The following is a 25,723-nucleotide window of genomic DNA, read 5'->3' on the forward strand; positions in this document are numbered from 1 at the left end:
CCATTTTTGTAGTTTATTTTACTGGAGACGTTCCTGTTTAAAACGAACTAGGGAAAATTTTAGCCCTCAATTTTGCCTCTCAGGCATAACAGCGCAACCCTCCTCCGTAAAAACCAAAAAAAAAACGAAACCAGTGAATTTATAATGTATGGTTTGTATGTGGTTGAAGTAAGGTCATGGTTAATTCATTTTCACCTGCCATTTGTAAAGTTGGCTTCTGTTATTTTTTTCGGAGACAGGGAGGAGTGACTGCCTGACAGTCAACATCTGGGCTATTTTACACCAAATCACCCTCGTCGTCATGGTTACACTTAGAGTTTCATGTATGTTCATTGGTGACGAGCTAACTTATGTGAAAGCAGTACTTAACCTAACTATTACAAGTCGTAGTTGTGATATCATATAAGTTCTATTATTGAAGCCTGTACTAAACATGTCTAATATTCTACAAAAAGAAGACAAGCTGGGAGCAGTTTTAGTTCAGGTAAAGTTGCCATAGCTTCGCCAGAGAAAACTGACTTTGACTCGCTCACTTAGTTTTTAAAAGTTAGTTCAAATTAATTTCTGCTAAATTATGACCCAATGCTCAGTTAAGTAATTATATAAAATAGCGTAATGTTACACAAAGCCTAAAACATTTCTCTAGTTTGGCTTTTTTTTTCTCCAGAGAAACCTAGCTAAACGAGCTAAATTCGTCCTCCAGATAATATTTTTTAGCTAAACTACCCTTTGCGAGACCTAGCCTTAGCATTAAGTTGTTTTTTTCCCCCCTTTAGGTCGAATAACTAAAATGTGTGCATTGCAAAACTTTGTATTGCAGGTTCAAGATGATTTAAGACAACTCAAAGCTAGTCTTGAGAAAATCACTGCCAGCGAGAAGAGCAAAACACTGGACATTCAAGCCCTGGACAATGCCATTTGTAGGACCGAGAATAGCATCAGGGTGAGATCAGTTTCATGCAAAATAAGCACTTGGAACAATAATATTAAGTAGATGTCAGACAAAGGCAGCTGAGTTACAGTTAACTTTTCTTTAATTGTCAATAGAAACATGCAGAGGATTATTTGAAAACTGTGAATAAGCAGCAACTGGTTCTTCCAAGCATTGAAGACTTACAAAAGAAGACAGTGCAGATTCCTAAATGGTAAGTACCTCAAGGAGAAACTTAAATGACCACAGGAAGGATACTTTCTCAAACCATCACATTTTTATAACTTGGAATAAATCTGTTTAGAATTGTTACATATTCTGGTAATGGGAATTTGGAGACTGAAAGAAAGATTTTACACAGGAAACCTTCTCTTGAGAGAGTCTCAGATGTGCATCCACAAAGGGAAGACCTTCCAGGAGCTTCACCTTGGGGAAAGGTACATTTTTATTATTTTTCATATTATTCATGTTCAGAAATGAATACATAATATAATGAATAGCACATGTACTTATTTTACTCTGTGGTATTGAGTGCAAGCTACAACAGCTACAGTTAACTGATAAGTTAGAAATCCAAGCTATCATAATATACGAGGACAAGGGTTCTCCATGTTACAGAGCAGAGAGACAAAAGAAAAATGTGTTTTTCTGCCTAGCAGAAATATACAGTTTATACATTAAACCTTTTGACATTTCTATTATTATTTCTACAGTATCTCTTATTATAAATGCAATTTTGAACCTTTAAAAAAAAGTTTGATCTTTTATCTGTCTTTTTCAGCAAGGTTTAGCTGTAAACACGTGTCACTCAAACACTAGAATCATTATGCACCAGAAATGTGGGATATCACTCCCTGATGTCCACAAAAAGAGCCCGAATGCAGTAAGTAACCTTCCATTAAGTGCAGAATAATTTAACTTTAGCTGTAGATTGTCATGCATTTTTAATAAAAAACTGCACTTTATAGAGGGATTTAGTTAATTTCAAACGGTTTGATTTTTTGATAATTACATGAATACATAGATATGTGTGACTTTCGTGTTAGTCCTTGATTTTTTGATCTTATTGTGATGTACTTGTTAGTCCAGGTGGGTTTAAAATAAACACTATGAACTTGCTACTTCACTCAGGTCTGCCCTAGAGCCTTTCAGTCTGATAGTTGATTATTTCTCCAAAAATTATGTACTGCAGATTGTCGGATTGAATAGTCTACATGGAGTAGATGACAGTTAATTTGCTGTGGCTTTGTAAAAATGAATAGCCAGGAGAATTTGAACTTTTCATTCATTGCACTGTTCAGGGTACACATTGTATTTATTTTTCACATATTTTGTCTTTGTTAGTTATGAGACAGTTTTTTTCTTCACAATTCAATCTCACTGCTAGAAAAGACAGCAATCAGTACATGAAGTCTTAAACTATAATCAGAACAATATTATGTCCTCCAGTTATTTGCTTTGTAGTGAGAAATTGATTCCTGTGTCATGAGTATTTGATATATTATAAAAATATTAACATACAACACATGCCTCGGGAAAGATTTGATTAGGAGGCATTGCAAGTTTCTGCTACAACTAAGATGAATTGGCTATCATTGTTCCGGTCTCTGATACTTGCTCCCTTAATCCCCAGAATAGACACTTTATACTGGAGTGATGGTTCTGGTCTGCATTAATAGATGCTTCAAGTCTCATGCTCAGACAGACTGTGACATAAAGGTCACCAGGTTTAGTGGTGGCGTCCAGCACTTGTCACAGCAAACAAATTAATCTTTGCAAAGGTCGGCATTAGTTTAGGATATATTTTACACAATTTCTTTTCCGATATGTTTTTGGGAATCTCCACCTGACCTGAGAAATAGAGGCCAAGACTGTCACTCTGATGTAGGAGAGATGGAAGTGCTGGCTTCAGAAAGCGGAAAGCAGCAGATTGCAGCACATCAGCATTCTTCTAAAGAAACAGGCGCCTGATTGCTGTGCTATGGGCTACTGGTTTACAGCTGTCTCAAGACAGAAGTGGGTACCTGGTCCAGCATGCCAATAAGACAGCCGTAGCTTCCCCAACTGCTAACCACTGGCTCTCTGCCTGCTGCCGCCTCCTGCAACTCAGGCCAGCTCCTCTCTACTCCGCACCGGTGCCAGGGAATGAGCTTTTGCATTTTAGCAATTTTACAAAAGGTGCCACCTTTTCCCAACCCCATCTGAAACAGATGTGTGCCTTTGAGGGGAGAATCTTGTAGCACCTGGCCACTACCTGTGGTCTGTCAGAAAGCTCAGTGGTCTGAGGAGAACGAAGGAGAGGACATTAGGTGACAAGTCTGGAGGAGCACAAACTTTATGTTTTAGGAGTAGTAAAACATTTGAATTTAGTCATGAATAATAAGCTGAGGCAACGACAAATGCATCTCCCTGGTTCTCTTAAATTTGGCTGATAAATCTGCTAGAATTGTTATTATAATAATCTTAAAATTGGGACTTATTTGTGACTAATTACATTAGAAAGTGGATTTTAGGGCACTTCACAGCTATGCCAGCGGCAGTCTTATGGCTTTGCTAAATTCTTAATGAATGCCAAAAATCTGTTGTTTATAAGCATGTATGCTATCCGAAGCCCCTATTTTATTCTCATTCCAGTACAAAATTGTTTTCCTCTTACATCTTTGGGCATGCATAAGACTCAGTTGATGGTTGGTTAAGTCCAACAATCTGTCTAAAAAAACATGCTGTTGCTTTGAGTTTGATGAAATAAATGTTGCATTGTTTTGGCTTCTATATCTGATGTACAGCATCTGATCTTATAACAATGTTCTACTCAGGCAAAACATGGCAGAGTGATCACTGGCTCTGTGGCGAGACTTCAGACTGTTAAACCAAACGGCCGTTGCATCCCTGGAATACCTGAAGAAGACAAGCGCACAGGTTACCAGACATTTCATCTCCTCTTCACCACCACCTTACCTCTGTTATACCCCAGACAAATGCTCATTGACAACTAGTGTTTGTCTGATGTTTGCAGAACTTTGATTAGGTCACTGCTTCCATATTACTTCTTATATTCAATGACAACTGTAATTGACAATATTTTATTATATTAAATTATTCAGATTTTTTTATGAAAACATACTGTATTTTCTATATCTTTCTTAATAATTTTTTACTGCACCATATTTTCAGCCGTTCTTTATGAACAAGGACAAGCACAATATGTTTTTATTATTTTCTTATTTTAGTTTTGAATTTTTCTCAGTGCCACACAGAAGTTTGCTTTGTACCTCAATCCAGCACAAAACTGCGTCTCTTCACCCTGGAGAGGGTTCATATTCCTCCAAGACAGGTCTGTACTCCACTGACTTAAAAAATAGATCTGGGATTTATGTAGGAAATGTTTCAGATTGCCTCCAAAGAAAAAAATATTATGATATTAATGATTGGTTTGTATAGTCTCTAATGCTTTGTTTAAAACTAAGAAAAATGATGCATTCTCAAATACCTAATTTTTAAGAAACTTGCCATGGAAGCCTTATAACAAAAGTCCTGCAGATTTGGTGTCCAGTATTTTTTCACACCTTCTGTTTAGCTCATATGACATTTCTCTCAGTGTTTTGCACTCTGTAGTGGAGGGGACAGCTGCTGACTGACTGATACTGATTTATCACTGTTAGAATACAGTTGAGCCTGTCTGTAAATTTTGGCTTTACAGGTTCAAAGTGCCACAAACAGCTAAAATGGGAAGCAGAACCTGAATCCACCGGTGTACCAACAGACAGTGAATGTGCACTTCTCTGGAGCACAAAGACACCGCCTCCCTCCACAACCTCCAAGAGCATGGACCAACGAGACCAAAGAGACAATCTTATCTCTGGAAGCCTTCAGGTGTGAACAGTATAATAGATTGAAGCAGATTTTATATTAAAAGAAAGAGAGTGTAATCAAAACAATATTTCATTCATTTTAACTGTATTATCAGAGTCTAGGTTGGTTGCCTCTCACTTGTTCCCCTGTGCTCTGTAGAATCTACCTGTGCCAGCTGCTGTAAACATCACCAAATACCCCTTTACAATCATAAAGGGACAGATTGATCCAACTGCAACCGATTTCTGCCACTTCAAGCAGAGTTTTAGCTTATGCTGGACCACTGTGGTCGATGCTCTGGGGGCCCTGGAAAAACTGCTCAGAGACTTTGCTGTGCCTCTAGCAAAAGTGAGCGGAGAACGACTGGTGGAGTTTAGCCACGGTCGGGACAATGGTTGGAGAAAGGCTTCTTTAGAGATCCCTCTCGTTTTGGTGCTTGAAAACTGGGAGGAGGTATTAGGTGTGGTCTCACGCCCAGGTCAGCGCTATAAGGGAGAGGGAGGCATGGAGGCAGCTGCCATCCACATCCAGTCCTGCTGGAGGCGCTACTCAGCCCGGACAGCCTACCTGTGCCACTGCCGGCGCAAGTGGGCGGCTGGCACCATCGCCATCTCATGGTTGATGCACGCTCAGATGCGCCGTGTCAGGAAGGCCCTGCAGGCCCGGCGTTTCAGTCAACTGGAGAATCATCGCAGCAGAGCACACGTAGAGTTGTTTATATCAAAATGCTACTGCCTTTCTCTGTCACTCTCTCTTGCTTGATATTGCCTTTTAGAGCTTGACTTGGGTTTTTTTTTCTCACTTTTCCCTAGTTAGTCACACTTTTATTTAAATCCTTTGCATAATAGGAGGGATCCATTTTATTTAGGCTATCTGCATAATCTTGAAAGGTAACTTGTGCTGGTGTGATTAAAAATGCAATATCTATTTGACTCTCCAGGGGGGAAAGGGGGCCTTTCTTTAAAACTATTGTTTGGACTAAAGATAAAATTATGTTTATACAGTTCACCTTGTTACAACTGAAAGAGAGTGTGAGACAGATGAAATGGAAAACATCAAGCCACGGTGACTGTAAACATTAATTGACATGCCATAAATGTCGTACATATTTCCAAGTCCCCCTTTAAAAAATGAAATTGTTTTGGTTGGTGATTATGACCTACTTGACCTCTAGAAGGCCGTGTGAGTTTTAGCAATTACCTGCAAGCACAGAGTATTATTCAGAGCAGAATATTTTTAGATATCATCCACATACATGGAGGTGATCTTTGTTTAAATTTAAAAATGACTCATGATTTTAAAATGAAAACAGACTTTATTAGGAAAATTCTCCTTTTCCAACTGAAATTGTTGAAAAGGCTGTAAAAGATATGTAATAGACTGGGAACTGAGGAGTATCTAGAATATATAAGCCATACTAAAACTGATTTGATTTAATGCAATTTGAATCTCATGATAGAATTTAATAGATAATGACATTCAAGGTTTTTGATTTGTTTTATGCTCAATATCTCCAAATATTTTTAGCTTCTTTCTGACATCGCAGGAACATAGAATCTAAAATAACCTTGTAATCTTCGACACGGGAAAAGAAATTGTGTTTCTACTTCACTTTCCAAGAGTGCAGTATGACAGCACAATTGTCCTAGATGCATAATGTTCTGTAATTCTTTTCCCATTCAGTGTAGATGTCATGTCTTTGCTGTCATCTGAGCTGAACATCTTTTAGAGCGCTGACATAATATTAATTAGTGCCTACAAGTTCATTTAGTTTTAACATCGTTGTGTGTGTGTATACATGCACTAAATGTATGTTCTCACTCTTTAAACATTCATACCCTGTTAATTAAGCCTGCTAATCTTCCCCTGGCAGTAGCATCATGTACCTTGCTGATTGAATTAATTGTGAGAAGATGTTTCTAAAGTAAACGCTTAATTTAATTACGGTGGTATTTTATGCTTGGTTTGCTTCTGTGAGCCCAGAGAGAGATTGGCTTGATGTGTTTTAGCTATGCAGTGATGTGATGATTTGTGTGTGTGTGGTATGTGAGTGTGTGTGTGTGTGTGTGTGTGTGTGTGGTATGTGAGTGTGTGTGTGTGTGTGTGTGTGGTATGTGAGTGTGTGTGTGTGTGTGTGTGGTATGTGAGTGTGTCTGTATGCTCAGGCAGTCCCCCCTCTGATCACTCCTATTCTCCATCCCCAGCATCTGGCAGCCAACTGGAAACACATCCAGTCCTCCAAGAGGACCATTATCCACATCCCTTCATTAGGTAGCTTCCTTTGCCTGCTGCAGACACACACACACACACACACACACACACACACACACACACACACACACACACACACACACACACACACACACACACACACACACGCACAGGCACACACACGCACAGGCACACGCACACGCACACATCTGATCTAGCAGCAGTCATCCCCGGTCTCACCACTCTGCTGCCCCAGTCAGTGGCCCTGGTGTAGGCACTCTGTCTCGTTCAAATGACTCTCTGCAGGAAAGCACTCACAGGATGATGACAGTCCCCATGCCAGGGAACTGAACAATTTAGTCTCAATCGGCATTTAATTTGCAGATTAAGCAAATGAACAGCCATTATGTTGAATATTTACAAGAGGCACAAAGGTCCTGTTTTATTGCTGCGCAAAAAAAAAAGCACACACACATACACTCACACAAAAGAAGAAGAAGCTGCTGTGTGTTTGCACTAAACATGGAGTGCAAGCTATGATCGGTTCTTGTTCTAATTTCGCCACAGCACTCACATTTAGACTGTAATCAGGCATGTGCATTGTAAATCATTGAGCGATTGTCTAAAATTATTAAGCCTAATTACTAGCAGATGGAATGCTTTATTTGCACTTGGGGTGGCTACAGAGAGTGCTGTGTGAGCAAGGATAATTAGAAAGTTGAACCCCATTGTTGTTAATTAGCACGAATCCAATCATTTAATTACCTTGATTCAGTTGAGGATTCTCTCTCAGGCAGAAATCCAGACATACATGAGCTAAAATCCTGGCGGTATCGCTGGATGTAGTTCAGTGGTGGCTGGACATGGTGCAACAGGACTCCCAGCGCACGACAGACACTGCACCTGCTAGTTATTAAGCTAAATTAATCATCAGATTGTACAACAGAGTGATTAGACATAACTCCCTTACGCCCAAATCTAGTGACATCTGAAGGTAGTTCAGCTACAGACTTTTATCTTGTAAGAGAGGAAGTATAATTTTTGTGACCTTGTTTATACAGGATACTCTCAGAGCCAGCGACTGTACTTGAGGGGATTTGACGTCCTACAGAACATCCAAATAAGCAGAGTGTGTGATGTTAGAGGTAGGAGCGTCTACACAAGTTAAGCTTCTCTGTATGCTTTACTACAAACATGTAAGTCATAAACCCTCTTTGTATAATTGTAGATGAAAATGTGGAAGTGATCTACGTTTGTCCCCAGTATTTGGGGGACAACATCTTGCACTATTACACCAGCCTCCTGAAGTGTGATGGAGCCACAGATGGGGCTGATACCAGGACAACTCAGGCCTCATCCTGCATGAGACGCTTGATCATTCTCACACCTGAGGCTGTAGACTATTTTCCGGTAACGTAGATTTTTTTCAAAAATACAAACTTTAAAATATTAACATGTCAGTGTGAATTTCCAGCTGGATGTTTGCAGTTAATGTTATGGAGAACTCTTCTGTACTATAGCGATGTCCCAAGCATTTGTAGTTTGTGAATTCTCCTCTAGAGGGTACTAGAGGAGGTTGTTACCATACAGTTGTCCTGTGAGAGCCACACTCTATCTGTTTAATATTTTTTCATCCTTTTACTACTTTTGACATGATACATCTGTGTTATTTTGAAGTAAACACACTACAGCTATATTAGCTTAATTAAATTTATGTAATGTTCTCAAGCTGTTGGTCAGTAGGTAATTATATTCCATATTAGAAGGTTTAATTAACCATTTGTTTCATCTAACTGCTGCATTTATAGAATTATTTTGATTACCTCACTACAATAAAATCAAGGTGCTGGTATATTGTCTTTTTACTTCTATCTATTGTTTTCATCTTGTTACATCCTTTTGTGCTAGATTGAATGTGCAACATGACGTGGTCTTCTTCATTTGTTTTTATTGATTTTCCTGCTGTTTTGTTGTTAAACTGTGCCAGACGTGTTGCTGAGATGAATCACTGCTTCCCATGGCTGGCAGCGCATTCTGCCAGTGACAGAAGGGATAATTCCATGTGGATCAAATAAATACAGATGTGAAGTAATTAGTTGTATTCCCAAGGAGCTCATTGGTAGCACACATTAAAGATGTGAAGGATAGGGGAGGCTTCCCACAGGCAGCTTTTATCAATTCAACCTGCTAGAATACAGGAGAGGTCAAAACCCTGCTGGCTATTTCAATAATAGATCTGTTGTGTGTGTACACAGTGATAAATCAGGTCAAGAAACAACCCTTGGAAGAGACACTGAGAACGCTCAGCTCCAGCAGTAATCTTTCTCCCCTCTTTTCTTCCAGACCCATAACATGTGCCTGTCTACGCTGCTAAAGTACAGTCCATGCACCCTGAAGCGCATCAGAAACCTCATCCAGGGGAAGCAGGCCTTTATTGTGGGTGGAGTGGCCCATGTGGATGACCTGGCGGTGGCTGATGAGCTGGGTGTCCCAATCCTGGGTCCAGAACCAGCTATTGCACAACTCTACAGCACAAAGTCTGGAGGAAAGAAGATCTTTGCAGGGGCAGAGGTTGATGTACCTCCTGGTCAAGGAGACATCTACTCACTAAACCAGGTCAGACACCAAGAACATACTTGTATGCACGCACTGCATTACATCGAGCCCTTCATCAGTGCCCCAAACGCAGATGAACACATTCATGTTTTTTACCATAACCTTTTTCTTGTATTATTTAGTTTGTAATTCACATTTTTCTCTCTTGGTTTAGCTTCATGAAACGCTGGCAGAGCTTTTGACCCAAAACACTGATGTGCAGCGCTGGATCTTCAAGATTGACTGTGAGCACGGTGGCCGTGGTATAGCATACTGTGATGTGTGCCATCTCAGCTGTTATAACTGGGCTCTGCAGGAATGTCGTCGTTGTGGTCCTGAGCTATGGAAGTCTGAATGGATTCAGGTAAAGGTATAACTCTGAGGATTGCATCAGTCACTCCTTGACATAAAATATTGAATCACTCCTTAAAGCACATTTTATACACTTTAATGCAATGTTTTATTGGATTTACTTGAATTTTGGGTTGGTGTTTTCATTTTTTGATTTGTTTCTCCTATTCTTCCTAAATTGATGTTTTATACTATTATGTCTTTTTTTATGAATCCTTTCAAAGCACTGGTTTTAGAAATGTGCAATACAAATAGAGTTTATTGCTAGCCTCATACAATGAGAAATCGGCCATTTAAAGTTAACATGGTAAAAACTAGATACTTAACAGATCATATTACAGTAACAAATAGACATTAAAGTTGAGATTGTGCCCCTGGTTGAGAGGAAGCAGCTCAAAAAAGGATTAGATTCACTTTTGTCATCAAATGAAAAAAGACGTTGGTCACACTGGGGTCAGAGAGATGCCATCGTTCAGCTTGGAGAAGGTTGTCTTAATGTATCAGTTACAAAGCTGGTCCCTGTAGGACAGTATTTTAAACATTGTCCCCAGAGCTTCAGAGCATCAAATCAACACATAAAATTTCAGTTTATACACGTAGTCATTTTCCATTCCTGAGACACTGCCGTCAATTAGAGATGGTGTACTGGTGGCAACAAAAGCATTTCATTATAGTAATGCTCTAAATCACCTCGTAGTGACAATTAAATCACAGTACAGCAGAGTATTTCTTATTCATATATTTTTATAAAACTATCATACCGGTCAATGTCACAAGATTTACGGCTGGTGTCATTTGTATTACAGTTGTCTTGAAAGTACATTGAAATACAAATGACACCAGAAGCTGAGGTTTTTAGCTTCTATTGGCTCTTTTTGCATTGCAACACTGAAATTTCTGTTTTTGTTTGTCTGTACACACTCATGTGATGAGTCTCAGCCATTTGTAAAATAGACAGATGAACATTTTTATTCTGCTCAAAATATAAATTGAGATTTCATCTTGGACATTTTCAGAGCAAATTAAATGTAGTTAATCACTAGTAAGCCATTCATTTACTGCAGATGCAATCTGTACACAGCTTCTGTGCCCCTGGCTCTTATTTCTCATATGCTTACAAAGTAGCCTTTGATTTTCTGTCATGTGTTAATTACCGTATTTTGCCATTTAACTGGGAGCTTTGTGTAAACTAATTACAGGCTAATGATTGTGGGCTTGGAGCACAACGATTTTACTTTTTATTCCATTGGAAAGAACAGCAGTCATCTCAAGCTTCTTACGGCTCACTCTGTTTTGTTCCTATTAGCTCGTTCTTTGATTCATAGTGTATGTGTGGTGCGGGGCTGTAATTGTTGTGGCTTTGGTGCTGTTAATTATGGCAGAGAGAGGCTGAGCCACAGCCAAGGTCCATAATGGTGGCTGATGCAGCACAGGAAAGTAAATGGGGTTTCTTTCACCAGCTGGGGTCCCATGGAGAGGGAAGAGTGCCGAGGCCCCCAGTGTAGGCCGACAGCCTCAGGGCTTCTGGGCCATATGGACACAACACTTTAACTGGCCTTTATTCTACACCTTGCTCTTTTAATCAAAGCAAAGCCCACATCCTGTGCTTCTCATTGCATGATTTTTTGTTACGACATTGTTTTCCCCTAAAATGTATTAGCCTCGTGAATGTAGTGCATTGTCCTTCTGCTGTTGTGCTAGTTCATATTGAAGAGAGCAATTTGGCTCTCTATGCTGAAAGATTACAGAACAATGTTGTTGATTAGATTCAAACATATGAATATTTTATATTAGAGTATCTCCTCGTTATCTTCTGCTCACAGCAGAAACTGTAGATGGATGTTTAAAGTTATCAGTATATTTTGAGATATAACACTCATTATGTAGCACTTCACTGAAACAAAGTAAACATAATTGCAATTGCAGCGACAGCTACTGAATAGGATGGATACTCACCCTGCTGAATATTTGCAAACATTAAAAGCTTTCAGTTAATAGATGAGTAAAGCCATGGGTATAAAAATAGTAGTAATTTAATTAATTATTAACAAATACAAATGCGCAAAATTAAGCATTTTAATATTAATCCATAATTTAACAGTTCTCTACCAAGATAATTGTTTACCAATAAATAACAAATAAGTGATGATTAAAGTGTATATTATCAAATATGTGTCACGGTTTAGTGGAATGGCCCATACCCTTAATAATCACTACAAAAGTAGAGAGGGGCTTACTGAGTATTAGTGACTTTAGCCCACACAGACTGCAGACATTTTTTAAATTATCGCTTGTTCTGAAGGGCTCAGTATGAAAAATCCTGACTCACAAAAATACCATGTGATCTTTCAGAATAATACCAACAATTAGATCCCTTCTGGCTATGCAAAAGAAAGGATACAGCAAGGAGGAGGAGGGCTCGAATCTGCAAGACAGGAGCTTCCACAGAGGTCTATGAAAACGTGTGTTTTTCTAAATATTGTGAGGCCCACAGCTTCCAGCACAATGTTGCAGCCTGCAGAAAGCCCCCAGGCCTCTTTTAGCATTTACACAGAGAGAGGTTAAAGACATGTAGATCTGCAGCCATGCAATGCCTGAAGGGGGCCATACACACACTTTAGCGCTCACACAGCTTGCATATGGATCATTAGGCACAAGAGGGTAAAAATTACACCTAATAGCATCAACAGATGGAGTATTTCTTTTTGTCATGCTGTGTACAAACAGATCTTGAGCAACACCTTATTTAGGTTAAGTTTGTCAACGAAATGGGTCATTTGATAATCACTAGCACTGAAGAGGTAGAAGGACAGTTCATACAGATGTTGCCTGTCTAAATATTGTGCATTCTGTGCTTGCATGGTGGAGTTTAAATATCTAATTATCTGCCTTAATATATGAATAATAAGCATGTTGTATTTTCTTTTATTTCGTGAAGGTCATAAATATTTTTTCTGTAATGCCTTTGACTGAAAATTTAACCAGGCATGTAAAGTTATGGAAGAGACAACAAAAGACTAACTTAGCTTAATGCTTCATTCAGTATTTCACATGAAATTTGTTGTGAGCTAGGTTAAAGCTTCAGTTGGGCAGTGTTATAGAAAAAAATATTCATGCAAAATGTAGAACTAGTCACATTATATCCTCTTCTTCCTGAGACTTACTGTAGTTTCTCAGTTGTTTCGCTATGTAATGGAGAAATGAAATGGCAAATCAAAGAGGCAAGGCAACATCTGTTTTATTTATGACCAGATTGCTTGGCTTTATGTGGACACCAAGCAAAGGCTGAATCCTATCACGGGGTACTGTACGCAGTTTAAGTCCAAATAATTTATTGCAAAATACCTCTCTTTCTTTTCTTCCTGTCCTGCTGTTTCTGTGAACTGCATAGGCAAAGTCCTGGGGTGAGCTTGCTCTTCCGTTGAGAATGACAACCGTTCCCTTACACTTTTTGCCGCACCATTGTGTGCTTTATGGTTTGTATAGGGGGAATCACTGTGTAGCATTTGACCTCGCCTCTTACAGTACTTGAATATGATGATGGCTGTTACATGACTGGAATATCAACAGCATAATCTCTGGTCCTTTCTCCAGTGAAGCCAGACAGCATACACTCAACATAAAGTAACGCTCTAGATAGTACGAGGAAAGAACAAAGACATTATTTCCATTCAGAATTTACTCATCTTTCAAAGATATTTCACATATTTTACTGTGTATGTCTAAATTAAATTCCTGTCTAATGGTGACACACGTACATGATTAAATACAGAACTCTGCATTTAAAAGGAGCAGTCTTTATACAGTCAACAAAGCTGGCCGTTGTTGTCAGTTGTCAATTGTGGTTTTATACCCTAATATACATATTATACAAAGACTGTAAAAGGTTCAGTAGAGCCATTGTTGTGAGTTTAGCTATATCACAGCATTGTAAGTAGAAAGAGTACTTGAGTTGCCAAACTGTTTAAGGGACATCTGAAACAAAAGTTAAAAATTAACAGCATAATTAAGTGGTGAGACCATTATGGCATTTCCTAGTTACAGAAACAAGAGTGATATCGATCCCAGTCAAGCCCTGATTGATCCCCAGATAGATGGGGTTAGCTTAGGTATTCATCAGCTGCCCAGTAGAGAGAGTTGTTATTGAGGGCAGGTGCTTCGAGGCTGTGAGTTAAAGCCATTAGACTCCTGAGGCCTTCTGATAATAGGCTGTCACTCACAGATAGACCCTCCCGCAGTATCCATCAGACACTCACACAGAAATTGAAGCAGCCACCAAAGGTCTCAAGGATAACAAGCAGTCACTGGAGTCATCCGGATAACACAAGGTGTTTCCAATAATGTATTCGACACCTACAAAGCCTTGATAAATGGACAAAATGCAGTAACTGTGGCTTGTTATCTTGAATAAAGGCAAAATCATACATAATGTCCTCAGATCTATTTCCAGCTTGATTTCAGTAGATCCCTAATGTATGCACTTTAACTTTCTTTTTGTAGGAGTCTGTACTGCTCAAATATTTAGATGAGATCCCAGAATGGTTGGCCCATTATGCCCAGCCTGCTAAAACGTCCTGCTATCCCAACTGGGCCTGCTTTCTGAAGACCTTCCTCAGGCAAGGTCAGACACCTATTGTCAGGCACTGAATGCAGTTCTTTTGCAAGTGCAGCCATATGGAGTATGCATTTCCTATGTCCTTCGTAGTTCTCAGATGTTGCCTTTGGGAACTGACAAATAATTTTCATGTCAGTTTCAGTGGTTGTTAAACAGCTGCTAATAGACGTCAGATGGTGTATCATGTTGTTGAGTGTACTGTAGCCATTTCTCTGCTCTTACACTGTGTCCAGGCGGTGTGGTGGAGGCCTATCCCCCTTCAGACAGTGTCACCTGTCTGACAGTAGATCTGCTGCTGGAGCCTGCAGGGGAGGTGACCATGCTGTCTTGTGGAGACCAACTCCATGGCTCTTGTCAACTGGAAGCTATAGGTTCCACTGTTCCTCAGACCTCTGTACACCCAGAGACTTTGCGCTCTATCTGCAACCGTGTGGGCCAGGCCTGTCTGCAGCGGCTTATCGTCGGTTATGTCTCTGTGGACCTGGTTACTTTTCTGGACCACAACACCATGGAGCAGAAGGTGAGACCCAGACAGAGCACTAGAAGGCCTTAGCTTAGACTACTATGATAAGTATGATCTAGTCAGGTAAAACATATGTCATGAAAGCTCTCAATTTCACCATATTGGTGGATAAGATCAATTTTTGGGCTGGATCAGGGATCCGTAAGAGCAGATAGGTGCTTCCCATACGGCTCCCCTGGGATCCAGAAAACAGACAAGGCAAACTGTGGGCACAGGGACCAAATGTGTCACAAGGCCATCTAATAAACTGTCAGGTCTTATTGTGTCGATACACTGATTCCACCATTTAAGGCGTGCCCTTTAACCTTACAATACAGAGAAAATCAGAGGCACCTATCCTTCACACAATAGGTCATTCTAAAGTGATTTGGCAGCTTCACGGGAATACCCTGTCAGTGTTTAACCCCTAGCTGGTTACCTGCACTGGTCTGCTGAAATGTATCTTGTTATATTAGCAAGACACCATGGAAGCCTAATGTCATTTGTCAGGATTAAGTTTTGTTGAAAGCATCTTGATTTATGATATTTGAAATGGACTGGCTTATGATGGTTTAACCTCTGCTCCTAACATGTGGCTGCATTGACTGACTATTGATCCAGAGCTGTAAAATGAAATGCTTTGTTTATAATATGGTCTATAAAATGCTAAAACCTGCAGAACAGAGCTACTTTATAGGTTTACCAAAGCATAAAAAAGGAAGAAAGAAAGTGATGTTTTTTTTCTTTCGTTAAAAAATAATCATCGGACAGCACTACATAATTTGTAATCCACTTATTTAAAAAGGATTTTATTCAGGACAGTGCAAAAAAACCCAACATACTTGTATTTGCTATTTCCTCTCTTCACTGATTTGGAGTGGATTTCAGCTAAAGGCACACTTGCCACTAGAGGGTAGTATCTTCTGGATTAGATGTTAATACACAGTGTAAGCAAATCGATGTTGCAATTTGTATCTTAAAACTTTTAAATACAATAGATTATAGCAAAAGTACTTCAGTGCATTAGCTTCCTTCTTTCTTTTAAGATTTAAAATGCAGAAATAAATATATTCATTGTCAACAGTCTTTACATAGATAGTAAATTTTACAACATTGTATTAATTTTTAGGACAAAAAATATGTTGGTTTTTTTTTTTTTTTTTTTTTAACATTTTATGGCTATATATTGTGAGACTGAATTGTCATTTTAGTGACAAAATTGTGACATTCAAAGCAGGAAATAAGCTATTTCTCAACTGTGTCTGGGGCAGAAGCTGCCCTTTTCTTTAACTGTTTAGAATGAAATAATGAAAGCCTTAAAATTAATTTTCATCTTAAAAGTCGAAAAGGATTCACTGACAGCATAATTAAGAATAGAATATAAAACAGCACATGCTTCAATAGAAGCAGGAACATTAATGACAGATTCTTAACAATCTCCCCACACACACAAAGCTTAGACAGAGGAGAGCCACATGGGCAAACCTGTCTGGATTTAAACATCAATTTAGATTCAAACCTGTTGCTAAAAGCTGCCTACTTTATTTGATGGGAAGAAGTGGGTCACATATGTTTGCCCTTGCAGTCTTTCCTCACATTGTGGAGCGGTGGGGCCCCAGCTGCAGCATCAGGGTTTTTAATGAAAATGCAAGGCAATAGAAAACAGGTACAATCCAGGCTTACATTTCCCACGGCTTTGTTAAAAGCGACAATGGGACGTTGGAGTATGAGTTTTAGTGAGTTTAGTGAATGGTTAGGTGGAGTGTGTCCATCCCTCAGGCCCAGGTATCAATCTGATACACAGAGACTTTCATCCACCCAGCAGTGGCCACTGTACCCCTGCAGAAAAGGTGACATACTGGTGAACTGTTGCTCAGCATTGACTTTTTATAACACTTAATGTATATATGTATATTATTTCCTGTCATTCTCCTATAGCTTGTATGCAAAATTACATCTTATTTGCAATTTACAAATCAAAAGCAATGCCTAATTCAGATTTAAATATTTCTAACTGAAATATGTATTTTTTGTCATTATATATCAATGATTGTTATGGTTAATTGGAAGCATTGTAAAGGATTATGTGTGGTTTGTGTTGCTGTAAAATATATACATTATTATCTTAAACTAGATGATCTGAACTGACAAATTATTATTCAGTTATATGATGTACAAAAAAAAATATCCGAAACAGCTATAATAGTTGAGCTAAATAATTATTTAGATTTCTTCTCCAATTTGAAAAATTGCAGATTTTCTTTGTCTTATATTATTTTAAGATAAATATATCTTTCAATTTTGAACTGTTGTTTGGACAAAATAAGACATTTGAAGATGCCACCCAGATGTCTTTCTCACTATTTTGTGGCATTTAATTGAAAAAAAATAATTATTCAAGAAGCTCACTATTCAATTATGAAAATAATTGTTAATTGCAATCATGCCTTGTGTTTCACAATATAGTAAAACTTAGTATAAATCTAATGAAGCCTTTTAGATAATTACTGTGTATGGTCAGATGTCCATGTGCTGGTGGAGATAAAGTACTCAGGTTACAGAGACTACAGATTCAGACAGGCAGCAATTTGCATTCAGTGGCAGGAGCGTTTACTTTGACAAATAGGAACAGCTAAAGGAGGCAGCCGACTGCCACTTAGTTATTAACAACTCCTTCACTGGTGATTTATTTGCCACTTTTGAAGTAAGGGCATAGCTATTAGGTTATTATTGGGAAAATTAGCCCTGTTTAAGCAGAAGACTATGACCATACCTGACCCCTTAATATACTTATAATGATGCCATTTACCATACATATCTGAACTTTACTTCTCATCAGACCTGAGCCAGACAAACTAGCCCAGGGCAGACTAAAGCCAAACACACAGGGAGGGATCTGCTTTGTGCCTGTGTCACTGTACAGTTGAATTACTTAAATATGTCAAACACACACCGTTAAGTCTGTTTTCCCTTCGCCTGCCTCTCAACATGGGATAGCATTGTGAAGATTAAAAGGTGTCAACCCTTCTCTTTTTAAGGATTGGTGGGTGAATTAGTTTGATGTCCCATTTTTGTGAATAATTGGAATTATTAGGTCTATAGTGTGGGGTTTTCTCTGCTGTGACACCGAGTTCATGATGTGTTGTTTGCAGGTGTGGGCTGTTGATCTGGACATCACATACAGTGACCAGCTGGCCATGACCCAGATGCTTCTGATGGTGACTGGAGGAACACTGAATTGCCGCACAGGCTGCTTAGAAGTGCCAGCACCAATCAGAGAGAAATGCTGTGAACACCAGATTGCAGCCAAAGTACCATTTTATATTTGATTACAATGACACTTTTGCTAATGTTGTATTTGTCTTAAACAATCAAGACATTGATTTTCAGTTTCATAATTTTAATTGTGCACCTTTATAGATTTTCCCCAAACGATGTTGTTAGTTTAAAAACTAGCAACAACAAAAACCACATGATAAATGTGATCCTGCCATAAAACCTGCATTAAACTGTAGCGCAGCGTCACTGATGGTGGTGATGAACCAGTTCTGCCCTATGTCTCTAAGACCCATGTTTTTACCTTTTTCGTATTGCAGATTAAAATCTGCAATACGAAAAACAATGTTCTACAGCAGTCTGAGACTTTAGAGGATGTTTGTACGACTACAGTAATCACAAAGATAGATCAACGTTTTGCTCTTCATTATTGTTAAATACAACTAAATACTGTAATTACGCAGTGAGCTCAATTGGTGTTTAGGTGCTGAATTCATTATCATTTTGATAGATGAGCCTAAATAATCAACACATTAATAATTCATACCGTTTTCATTATGCATGTGTATGCATGCTTGAACACCTCATCAACCTGGTGCCAGGCCTTAAACAATAGCCTGCTTTTATTAGCAGTATGCCTGAGTTTACGCTTGTTAATCTGCGACTTGTATTATTTTATCAAACATTCATTCAGTTGGTGGCCTGGTTCTTCAGTACAGCAGTTGAGCCACTGCAGTGGTTAATGGCTTCACCAGTGGCCATCATTAGGGACCTGCATATTACAAACACAATTAAATCCCTGTTGGACACTTTTATTGTTGTGTGAGGTCCCTGTGTTTGACAACTGCAAACACTCAGCCTTCACAGCGAGTTATGGGCCATCTCCTGAGCTCGCAGGGGCTTAGTCCTGCTCCTTTTGTCTCCCGAAGGTGGCTGAGAACCAGGAACATTTTTATCCTCTTAAGCCCTGCCACTTTTAAGTAATCAACCTCTCTAGTGTTACTTATGACACTCACAAGCTCAGAATCCGTCCATTATGGTGATATGTATTGTGCGTCGAGTAGTCCTTTTGTGCATTCAGTAATGCCTTGGTTTCAAATTGAAAGCAAAAAATTTTCAGTCCCCAAACTGTAGTTTCTTTGATTGGTGTCGTACAATTAAGCTCATCTTGTGTTTGGCATGTCATCTAAGCATTAATTGTTCCTCCCCGCAGTTAATTAAGAAAGGCCCAACAGTTTACCACATGTGCCCCATACTCATCATGTTCACTAATCACACACACAAACTCAACAGTGACCCTGAGGACATGCATGGAGCTCAGCCATCTCTGCTTGATCCATTTTACACAGACTACCTCCTATTATACTTAACCCTCAAATATAATAGAACATACAATTATTTTTTTCTTGGTTTTGGTGAAATCTGATTCTTTCTTGTTTTCTCCCTTTTTTGCAGCTTCCTGTGGATAATCGTTATGCAGTTATTGGGAACCACTTGCATCACACCAACCTTTCCATGTGGTACCATCATGTGTTCTTTCAGATGTGCAAGTTTCAGGGCATAGGATTTAACATGAAGGTACAAATTCTAAATTTTGCTTTTCCATCAGTCGCTCACATTGCTCTTTTTCACAGCTTATTATGTCTCTGAATCAAAGAGAAAATCTGCATATTTTACACATCAAAGTCCATTTTCAGGTTTCAAGGAGTATTACAACATATGAGGAAAAAATATGTCTAAAAAAATCTGCAGGTTTGGAGCTAGATAGAATTGAGTTGTCAGATCTATGTAGCCCACTCCTCGTTTCTGCTTGAGGCTACATTAGCTGCAACAAGCGTAACACACCACAACGTTTAGTCCTTTTCACACAGAAATCATGTTATAATGCCACTAAGAAGACCCCTTTATTATGCCATCTTTGCTCATTCACACTGAAACAAACAAGCTGCTGCAGAAGTGAGTGTCTTTCAGGTAGCAAATAGGCATAGCAAAGTCAGAGGTGGGACATATAACACAATGGCATTTGTGTCTGGTGTGGTGTGTCCCCTCATGCTGACTCTTCCTTTCACAAAGACATTGATGCAGCTCCACCAGCACCACGAAACAGTCCCACCTTGAACTGGCTGCGTAAAAGAGGCTTTTGAATTATTGTGCAAGGTTCATTGCATAGGATTTATGAATTACTGGCAGTCATGTTGCATTACGAGTAGCATTAGTGCCGTGTTTGACAAAGATGGAGAATGCATAATACAGACAATCACTGCTTTCAAAGCACATATATTCACATACTTTTCTTACTTTCAGTGTGTACAGGAGCTGCCCTTATGAAGTAGCCGCTGTTGCATGCAGCATGCATTCAGTTAGGACTGTGATTGCTCTAAGCACTCCTGGCAGCTCAAATTTGTTCATAATCATTCTATCTTGATTGTGGATCAGAAAAGCATGTTGACTTTGTATACTGCAAAATGCGAATGTAGTGGGACATCCTAGTATTACTGGCATACTGTGTTTGATGTAGTATGTATTGAAGTGTACTTAATCTGTATCTGTGGCTACCATAGTTGAGAGTATGAGTGTTGGAATGAACCTGATAACTCTAGTCATTTATGTACAAGAGGTAAGTGAGAGCAACACTAGGCTGTTGGAATACTCTTATTAACACTACACTATGTGATGATTCACTGTGCGTTCATGACTTTTTTTTCAGGAGAAGCAAGGCACAGTTTTTGCTCTTTATGACAACAGTAAGCGGTGCTGTATTGGAATGATGTAAGTAGTTCTTATTGTGCCAAATTCATATAGAGTGTTAAGAAACCGTATGAAAACTCTCTTGAATCACCTGGTTTTCTGCTTTAATTGGACATGAAATGTGATCTTTAAATCATAATAATGAAGAATTCATAGTGCTGATGGAAGAAGTAGGTGAACCTGGGGATTTATTAACTGCTTCGACCTCCTTTAGCAGCAATAACCTGAACAAGCTACTCAGAAAGAATTTTTGATCATTCTATCTCACAGAACGTCTTCATCTCAGCCATATTCCTAGTGTGTTTGATGTGAACATCTCTCTTGAGGTCACGAGACAGTACCTCTATATGAACGCTGACTGGGATTCTCCAAAAGGCAGATGCAGTTTATCAGAAGGCATTTAGTTGTAGATATACTTTGATGTTTGGCTACATCACCCAGCAGACAGCCATTTCTGTAAGATACCTGTTCTTTTTGTGAACAGCAGATTCAAAATGTTTCAGTCTCCAGATGTCTTCGCTGACATGACTCTAGTTTTCCTAACTCTTGACTCAAGTTATCTTTTGGTAATGTCAGTAGGCCGTGAGTTTACGTACTACTCTGCCTTACATTGTGAATGATTAAATTATGTATTCAGCTTGGCCAAAAGCATTACAGTTATATGTGTTGTTAGCCAAAATAAGTTGTGTTAATTATTAATTCTAATTGAATGAAGATACACAAGATACATAAATGCAGGTAAGCAAATGATTCACCTGCTTTTTCTGCTGTTGTCTATACTTTAATAATGTAATTTCGGGTTCATCTCCAGGAGAATAAAACACTGAACACATGTGGTTTGGCTTCAGCCCTCTCTGTTCAAAAAGACAAGCACACGAACAAACAGTTCAGAAGGCTAAGAACCAAAACAATTCTTTTAGAGGATTAAGATACCACCTCTGGCTTTGTAAATGTTACAAAGTCTAGAAGTTGTTAAGCAGAGGGTTATTTAACATATTTATCATGCAAATCCTTTAGCTTACACAGTGCTGTAACAGTTAAATCAAGCTGTGCTCATCCCCCTAAAGACTGAAGATGTTGTCTGCTGAAAGTTTCATTTAACCACCACCATCAGATGAACAAGGTGATTGTTTCTTAGCTGGCAACATGGGGATCATTAGTAAACTCGTTTGTTTGGGGTGTCGTTAATAGAACCGTCTCAGAGGATCTCCAGGGAGCTCTGGTGACCTTTGCTCGGAATCTGTCAGTCATTCATCAGGAGATATCATCCTCTAAAATGCAAGGAGAAACCAATTTCAAGGTACCATGTTAATGACTTAACGATCTCTCCTCATCTGTATCATGAAACGTGCATATTTAGTGGAGCTGCTGTCAGCTGAAATTCCTTTGCTAAATAAAGTGCAACCATGTATTTTTTTTCTAAATATAATGGCACATTTTTTTTCTCAGATGAGCCATAATGCCCCTGTGGAATGATAATGCACAGTAATCTAAGTTTATTTGTCTTTTGTTTTGCATTTAGGGGCTTATCAAGGACATAGAAGATGTACTGCGCATGACTGCCCAGAACAAGAAGCAAATGGAGGAAAGACCTGCTGCGTAGACAGTTGCTACACTAACAAACTTGCCTAACTATTGCCAAGTTAAGTGGTCATGTCAAATACACTGTAAATATGTGAATGTTCAAGAATAGACTCACTGAGCATAGGTTGCCAAATAAATTTCTGAAAAATACTGCCAGAATCTGTCATGAATCTGAATAACTATAGATTTTGGTATCCGTTTCAATAGTCTGACCATGTAGTATTATTGGAAAGCAAAAACTACACATGCAGTAAATCAAGTACAAAATGTTTCTGAAAAGGAATCAGTAAGTTTTCATGCATTCACGTTATATAAAAAAAATAAGCTTTTATCAGAAACTTGTTTAAGCCATGTTTAATCACATACAAAGGCAGTAAAAGTACAGATATACTGTGTACTAGATGAGTGCAGTTAGTGTGTTGTTTAGTGTTCGTAAACATATAAAGGTCTTCTGTGGTGAACATGGGGTCACACATTACTTGGTTGATGAGGACGTGCTTAGTATTGAGTGCAGTTTCATCCTCAAAGGACTCTTTAAGATGACAACAAGTAAGATGACAGTTATGTTTTCCTAAATACGGTATATTGCTGTTGAAAATTCACACTTTATGCTAACTTGCCTGTTTTTTTTTAGTCTGTTTAGAATTATGGTGATTGTGAATGGTGACTGTTTTGGATTATATGCTTTATAAATGAAAACACACAAATGTCAGAATCGCTAATAAATATTTTACAACGTTAGTACACAGAATTTGCAGCAAGTATTTATATGTTTTTTGTGTCATCCAGGTACTTGATGAAATGAAGTTGATCATTTGGTTTAGAGAGTTTATAGCAGAATCCTGGCTTTGCTCTCAGTGCTTAAACTTAGTGTAGCATTTTCAGGATAATGTCCAACTGTATGTGTTGTTTCTACATTAAATACATCTTCGTTTCTAAAAGTAAAATTACGAATTTCAAAGCTATGGGACAAATAAATTTAACTTATTTTGATTTTACACATTTTATCAATTTATTTTGTACATCATTTAGTAGAGTTTCAATTAATCTATAAAACACTTTATATGTGTGTTCACGGCATTCCTTGATAATCTTTGATTTTCATTTGGTGGCCAACAGTTTTTTGCAGGATTTAATCTGACCCAAGAATCCATTAGACTCAGTTGGTGTGTAGACTTCTGTCCATGGTGCTGAAAAACCCCGGGGCACTGAACCTTTGAAATATTTTAGATTGACTTAGTTTGTATTTAAGACTGACTTAGTTTGTATTTAAAGGAGTATGTGCTGTGATCATATACTCAGCAAATATTTATTACCACCGGGGTCAGTCATGATCAAACTTTTTGAAGGGGGTATTTTTAATAATATGAATTTGTAGCTAATATAGTTTGATATAATTACATATTTTATTTTATGTTTACTTTTGTGGCAAGAAGTGGTAAAAACAGAGGAAGATTCTACACAATAAAGCAAAAAAAGAGGAATATTTTTATCAGCAATGCATTTATTTAGTTAAACAGCACCTGTGAGTAATCTCTAAAATTACAAATTGCATGATGGAGACTAGTTTCGGTTTTCACATTTTGTCTTTTTATAGGAAGTCTGAGTATGCTGCAGTCTGAGGAGTCCTGCATGACTAATATCCAGTGACCAGGTGATTTCAGACAGCTGAAATGAAGTGCAGGTAGTAGAGGAACAACTTCGCGGAGCTGCGTTTCCGACCGGACGACTAAAGCTGGAGAACCAGGTCAGAGCAAGAAACACACACACAAGCAGAGGAATGCTGCTCTTTATAGAGGTTTAAGCTGTTAAAATTAAACTGTGTGTGGATTCGGCATGTATATTTGAGGTGTAGCGGAATATTTTGAACAGCGTTTATTATCTGTAAGCTCAGCAACCGGACTTTAGCTTGTTTGCTAACCTTAGCCGAGCTACAGGAGCAAAACTCAAGCCTTTACTAAAAATGTCCTCATCATGTAGCATCAACTAGCTTAAAAAGGTAGTACATCTATGGCTTACATAGGTCCGTTTGAATAATTTGCATGCGGTCCAGATGCAAAAACACGAACCGAGGAGTGACTCGTTCTGCTTTTTGTAGAAGTCATGAAGGACTTTTTGAGGAGGATACATAGCATCTTCCTAAAGGTCGCTCTGTTTCCGGGCACATTTGGCAGAAAACGTCCGCGTCCAGCTGCCTCCGAGGTCTTAACCTGCCACCTGCAGCAGCGCAAACTCCCGCCGTGGACCTCCTACTGTGTCCGCTACAGCTCCGTCCACAATGACCAGTTTGGACTGTCCAACTTTAACTGGAGCGTTCAGGGATCCAACTACCACATACTGAGAACAGGCTGCTTCCCCTTTATAAAGTATCACTGTACCAAAGCTCCCCCACAGAACCTGGACTTTGAAGACAAGTTTTTCACCATGTTGAAAGTTATTAATCTGGGTCAGTATTAATGTTCTAGCACATTTCTCCACAATACAGATCATTTTCCATTATATTGCAGCACACACTACATAACCACCGTGTCCTTTCATTGCAGGTATCCCTTGTTTGGCTTATGGCATTGGGTGCTGGATGGTGGTGGGAGCTGCAGAAACAGTACAAACAAGTGTCGGACCCGTCACAGTCTATTTTGCGTACAAAGAAGATGAAGGCGCACAGTACTGAAACAAAAAGTACCACTTTGAAATTTTAAGAGAATGTCTGCCAAGCTGCTGTATTTTTAAGTTTCCCCTGGTGACCTTCTGCTGGAGATATTGATGAAAGTGTCATCCCGTGTCACCGGTTCTCTTGTCTGACCGCACAGGTTCATTTGTGTTTAATTATTAAAGATTTAAAGTTGCACTGGAGGAGTCAGTTATGCATGTCATTACACTGACATACAATACTCAAAGTATTTATTCGGACAGCTAACTTCCCATTAATGTTTAATGGAAAGTTTAGAATTTCTCGAAGAATAGACTGCTGGACTCAATGACTGAGTTTTTACACTCAGTTTATTGTAAAAATTTATTTTTGCAACGAACATTAAAAAAAATGGCAGAAAAGAAATTA

General features: G+C 38.8%; 2 protein-coding genes across 2 annotated transcripts; both read left to right on the plus strand.

Moving 5' to 3' along the window:
* Positions 1–20: 20 nt before the first annotated feature.
* On the plus strand, positions 21–24,975 carry iqch (IQ motif containing H). The gene is made up of 22 exons (XM_023277227.3): positions 21–484; positions 821–943; positions 1,048–1,145; positions 1,293–1,368; positions 1,713–1,814; positions 3,748–3,850; positions 4,179–4,265; positions 4,632–4,804; positions 4,943–5,488; positions 6,988–7,054; positions 8,056–8,139; positions 8,223–8,404; positions 9,338–9,610; positions 9,765–9,953; positions 14,441–14,561; positions 14,789–15,075; positions 18,210–18,368; positions 19,789–19,911; positions 21,041–21,102; positions 22,273–22,381; positions 22,604–24,412; positions 24,840–24,975. Exons 1-21 carry the CDS (start codon positions 434–436, stop codon positions 22,682–22,684), a joined length of 3,096 nt encoding a protein of 1,031 aa, XP_023132995.2. The 5' UTR covers positions 21–433; the 3' UTR covers positions 22,685–24,412; positions 24,840–24,975.
* c3h15orf61 (chromosome 3 C15orf61 homolog) lies at positions 24,419–25,723 on the plus strand. Its single transcript, XM_055009251.1, has 3 exons — positions 24,419–24,664; positions 24,764–25,111; positions 25,209–25,723. The coding sequence occupies exons 2-3, from the start codon at positions 24,769–24,771 to the stop codon at positions 25,334–25,336; spliced, it is 471 nt and encodes a 156-aa protein (XP_054865226.1). The 5' UTR covers positions 24,419–24,664; positions 24,764–24,768; the 3' UTR covers positions 25,337–25,723.

Source organism: Amphiprion ocellaris, chromosome 3, assembly GCF_022539595.1.
Source record: "Amphiprion ocellaris isolate individual 3 ecotype Okinawa chromosome 3, ASM2253959v1, whole genome shotgun sequence".
Classification (NCBI taxonomy): Eukaryota; Metazoa; Chordata; class Actinopteri; family Pomacentridae; genus Amphiprion; species Amphiprion ocellaris.

Excerpts from the sequence above, each read along its gene's own strand:
- iqch (XM_023277227.3), top strand. The coding sequence starts at position 434 with ATGTCTAATATTCTACAAAAAGAAGACAAGCTGGGAGCAGTTTTAGTT. Across the intron at positions 1,815-3,747 it reads ACAAAAAGAGCCCGAATGCA|GCAAAACATGGCAGAGTGAT; the intron begins GTAAGTAACCTT and ends TGTTCTACTCAG. Across the intron at positions 8,140-8,222 it reads CAGAGTGTGTGATGTTAGAG|ATGAAAATGTGGAAGTGATC; the intron begins GTAGGAGCGTCT and ends GTATAATTGTAG.
- c3h15orf61 (XM_055009251.1), top strand. The coding sequence starts at position 24,769 with ATGAAGGACTTTTTGAGGAGGATACATAGCATCTTCCTAAAGGTCGCT. Across the intron at positions 25,112-25,208 it reads GTTGAAAGTTATTAATCTGG|GTATCCCTTGTTTGGCTTAT; the intron begins GTCAGTATTAAT and ends CTTTCATTGCAG.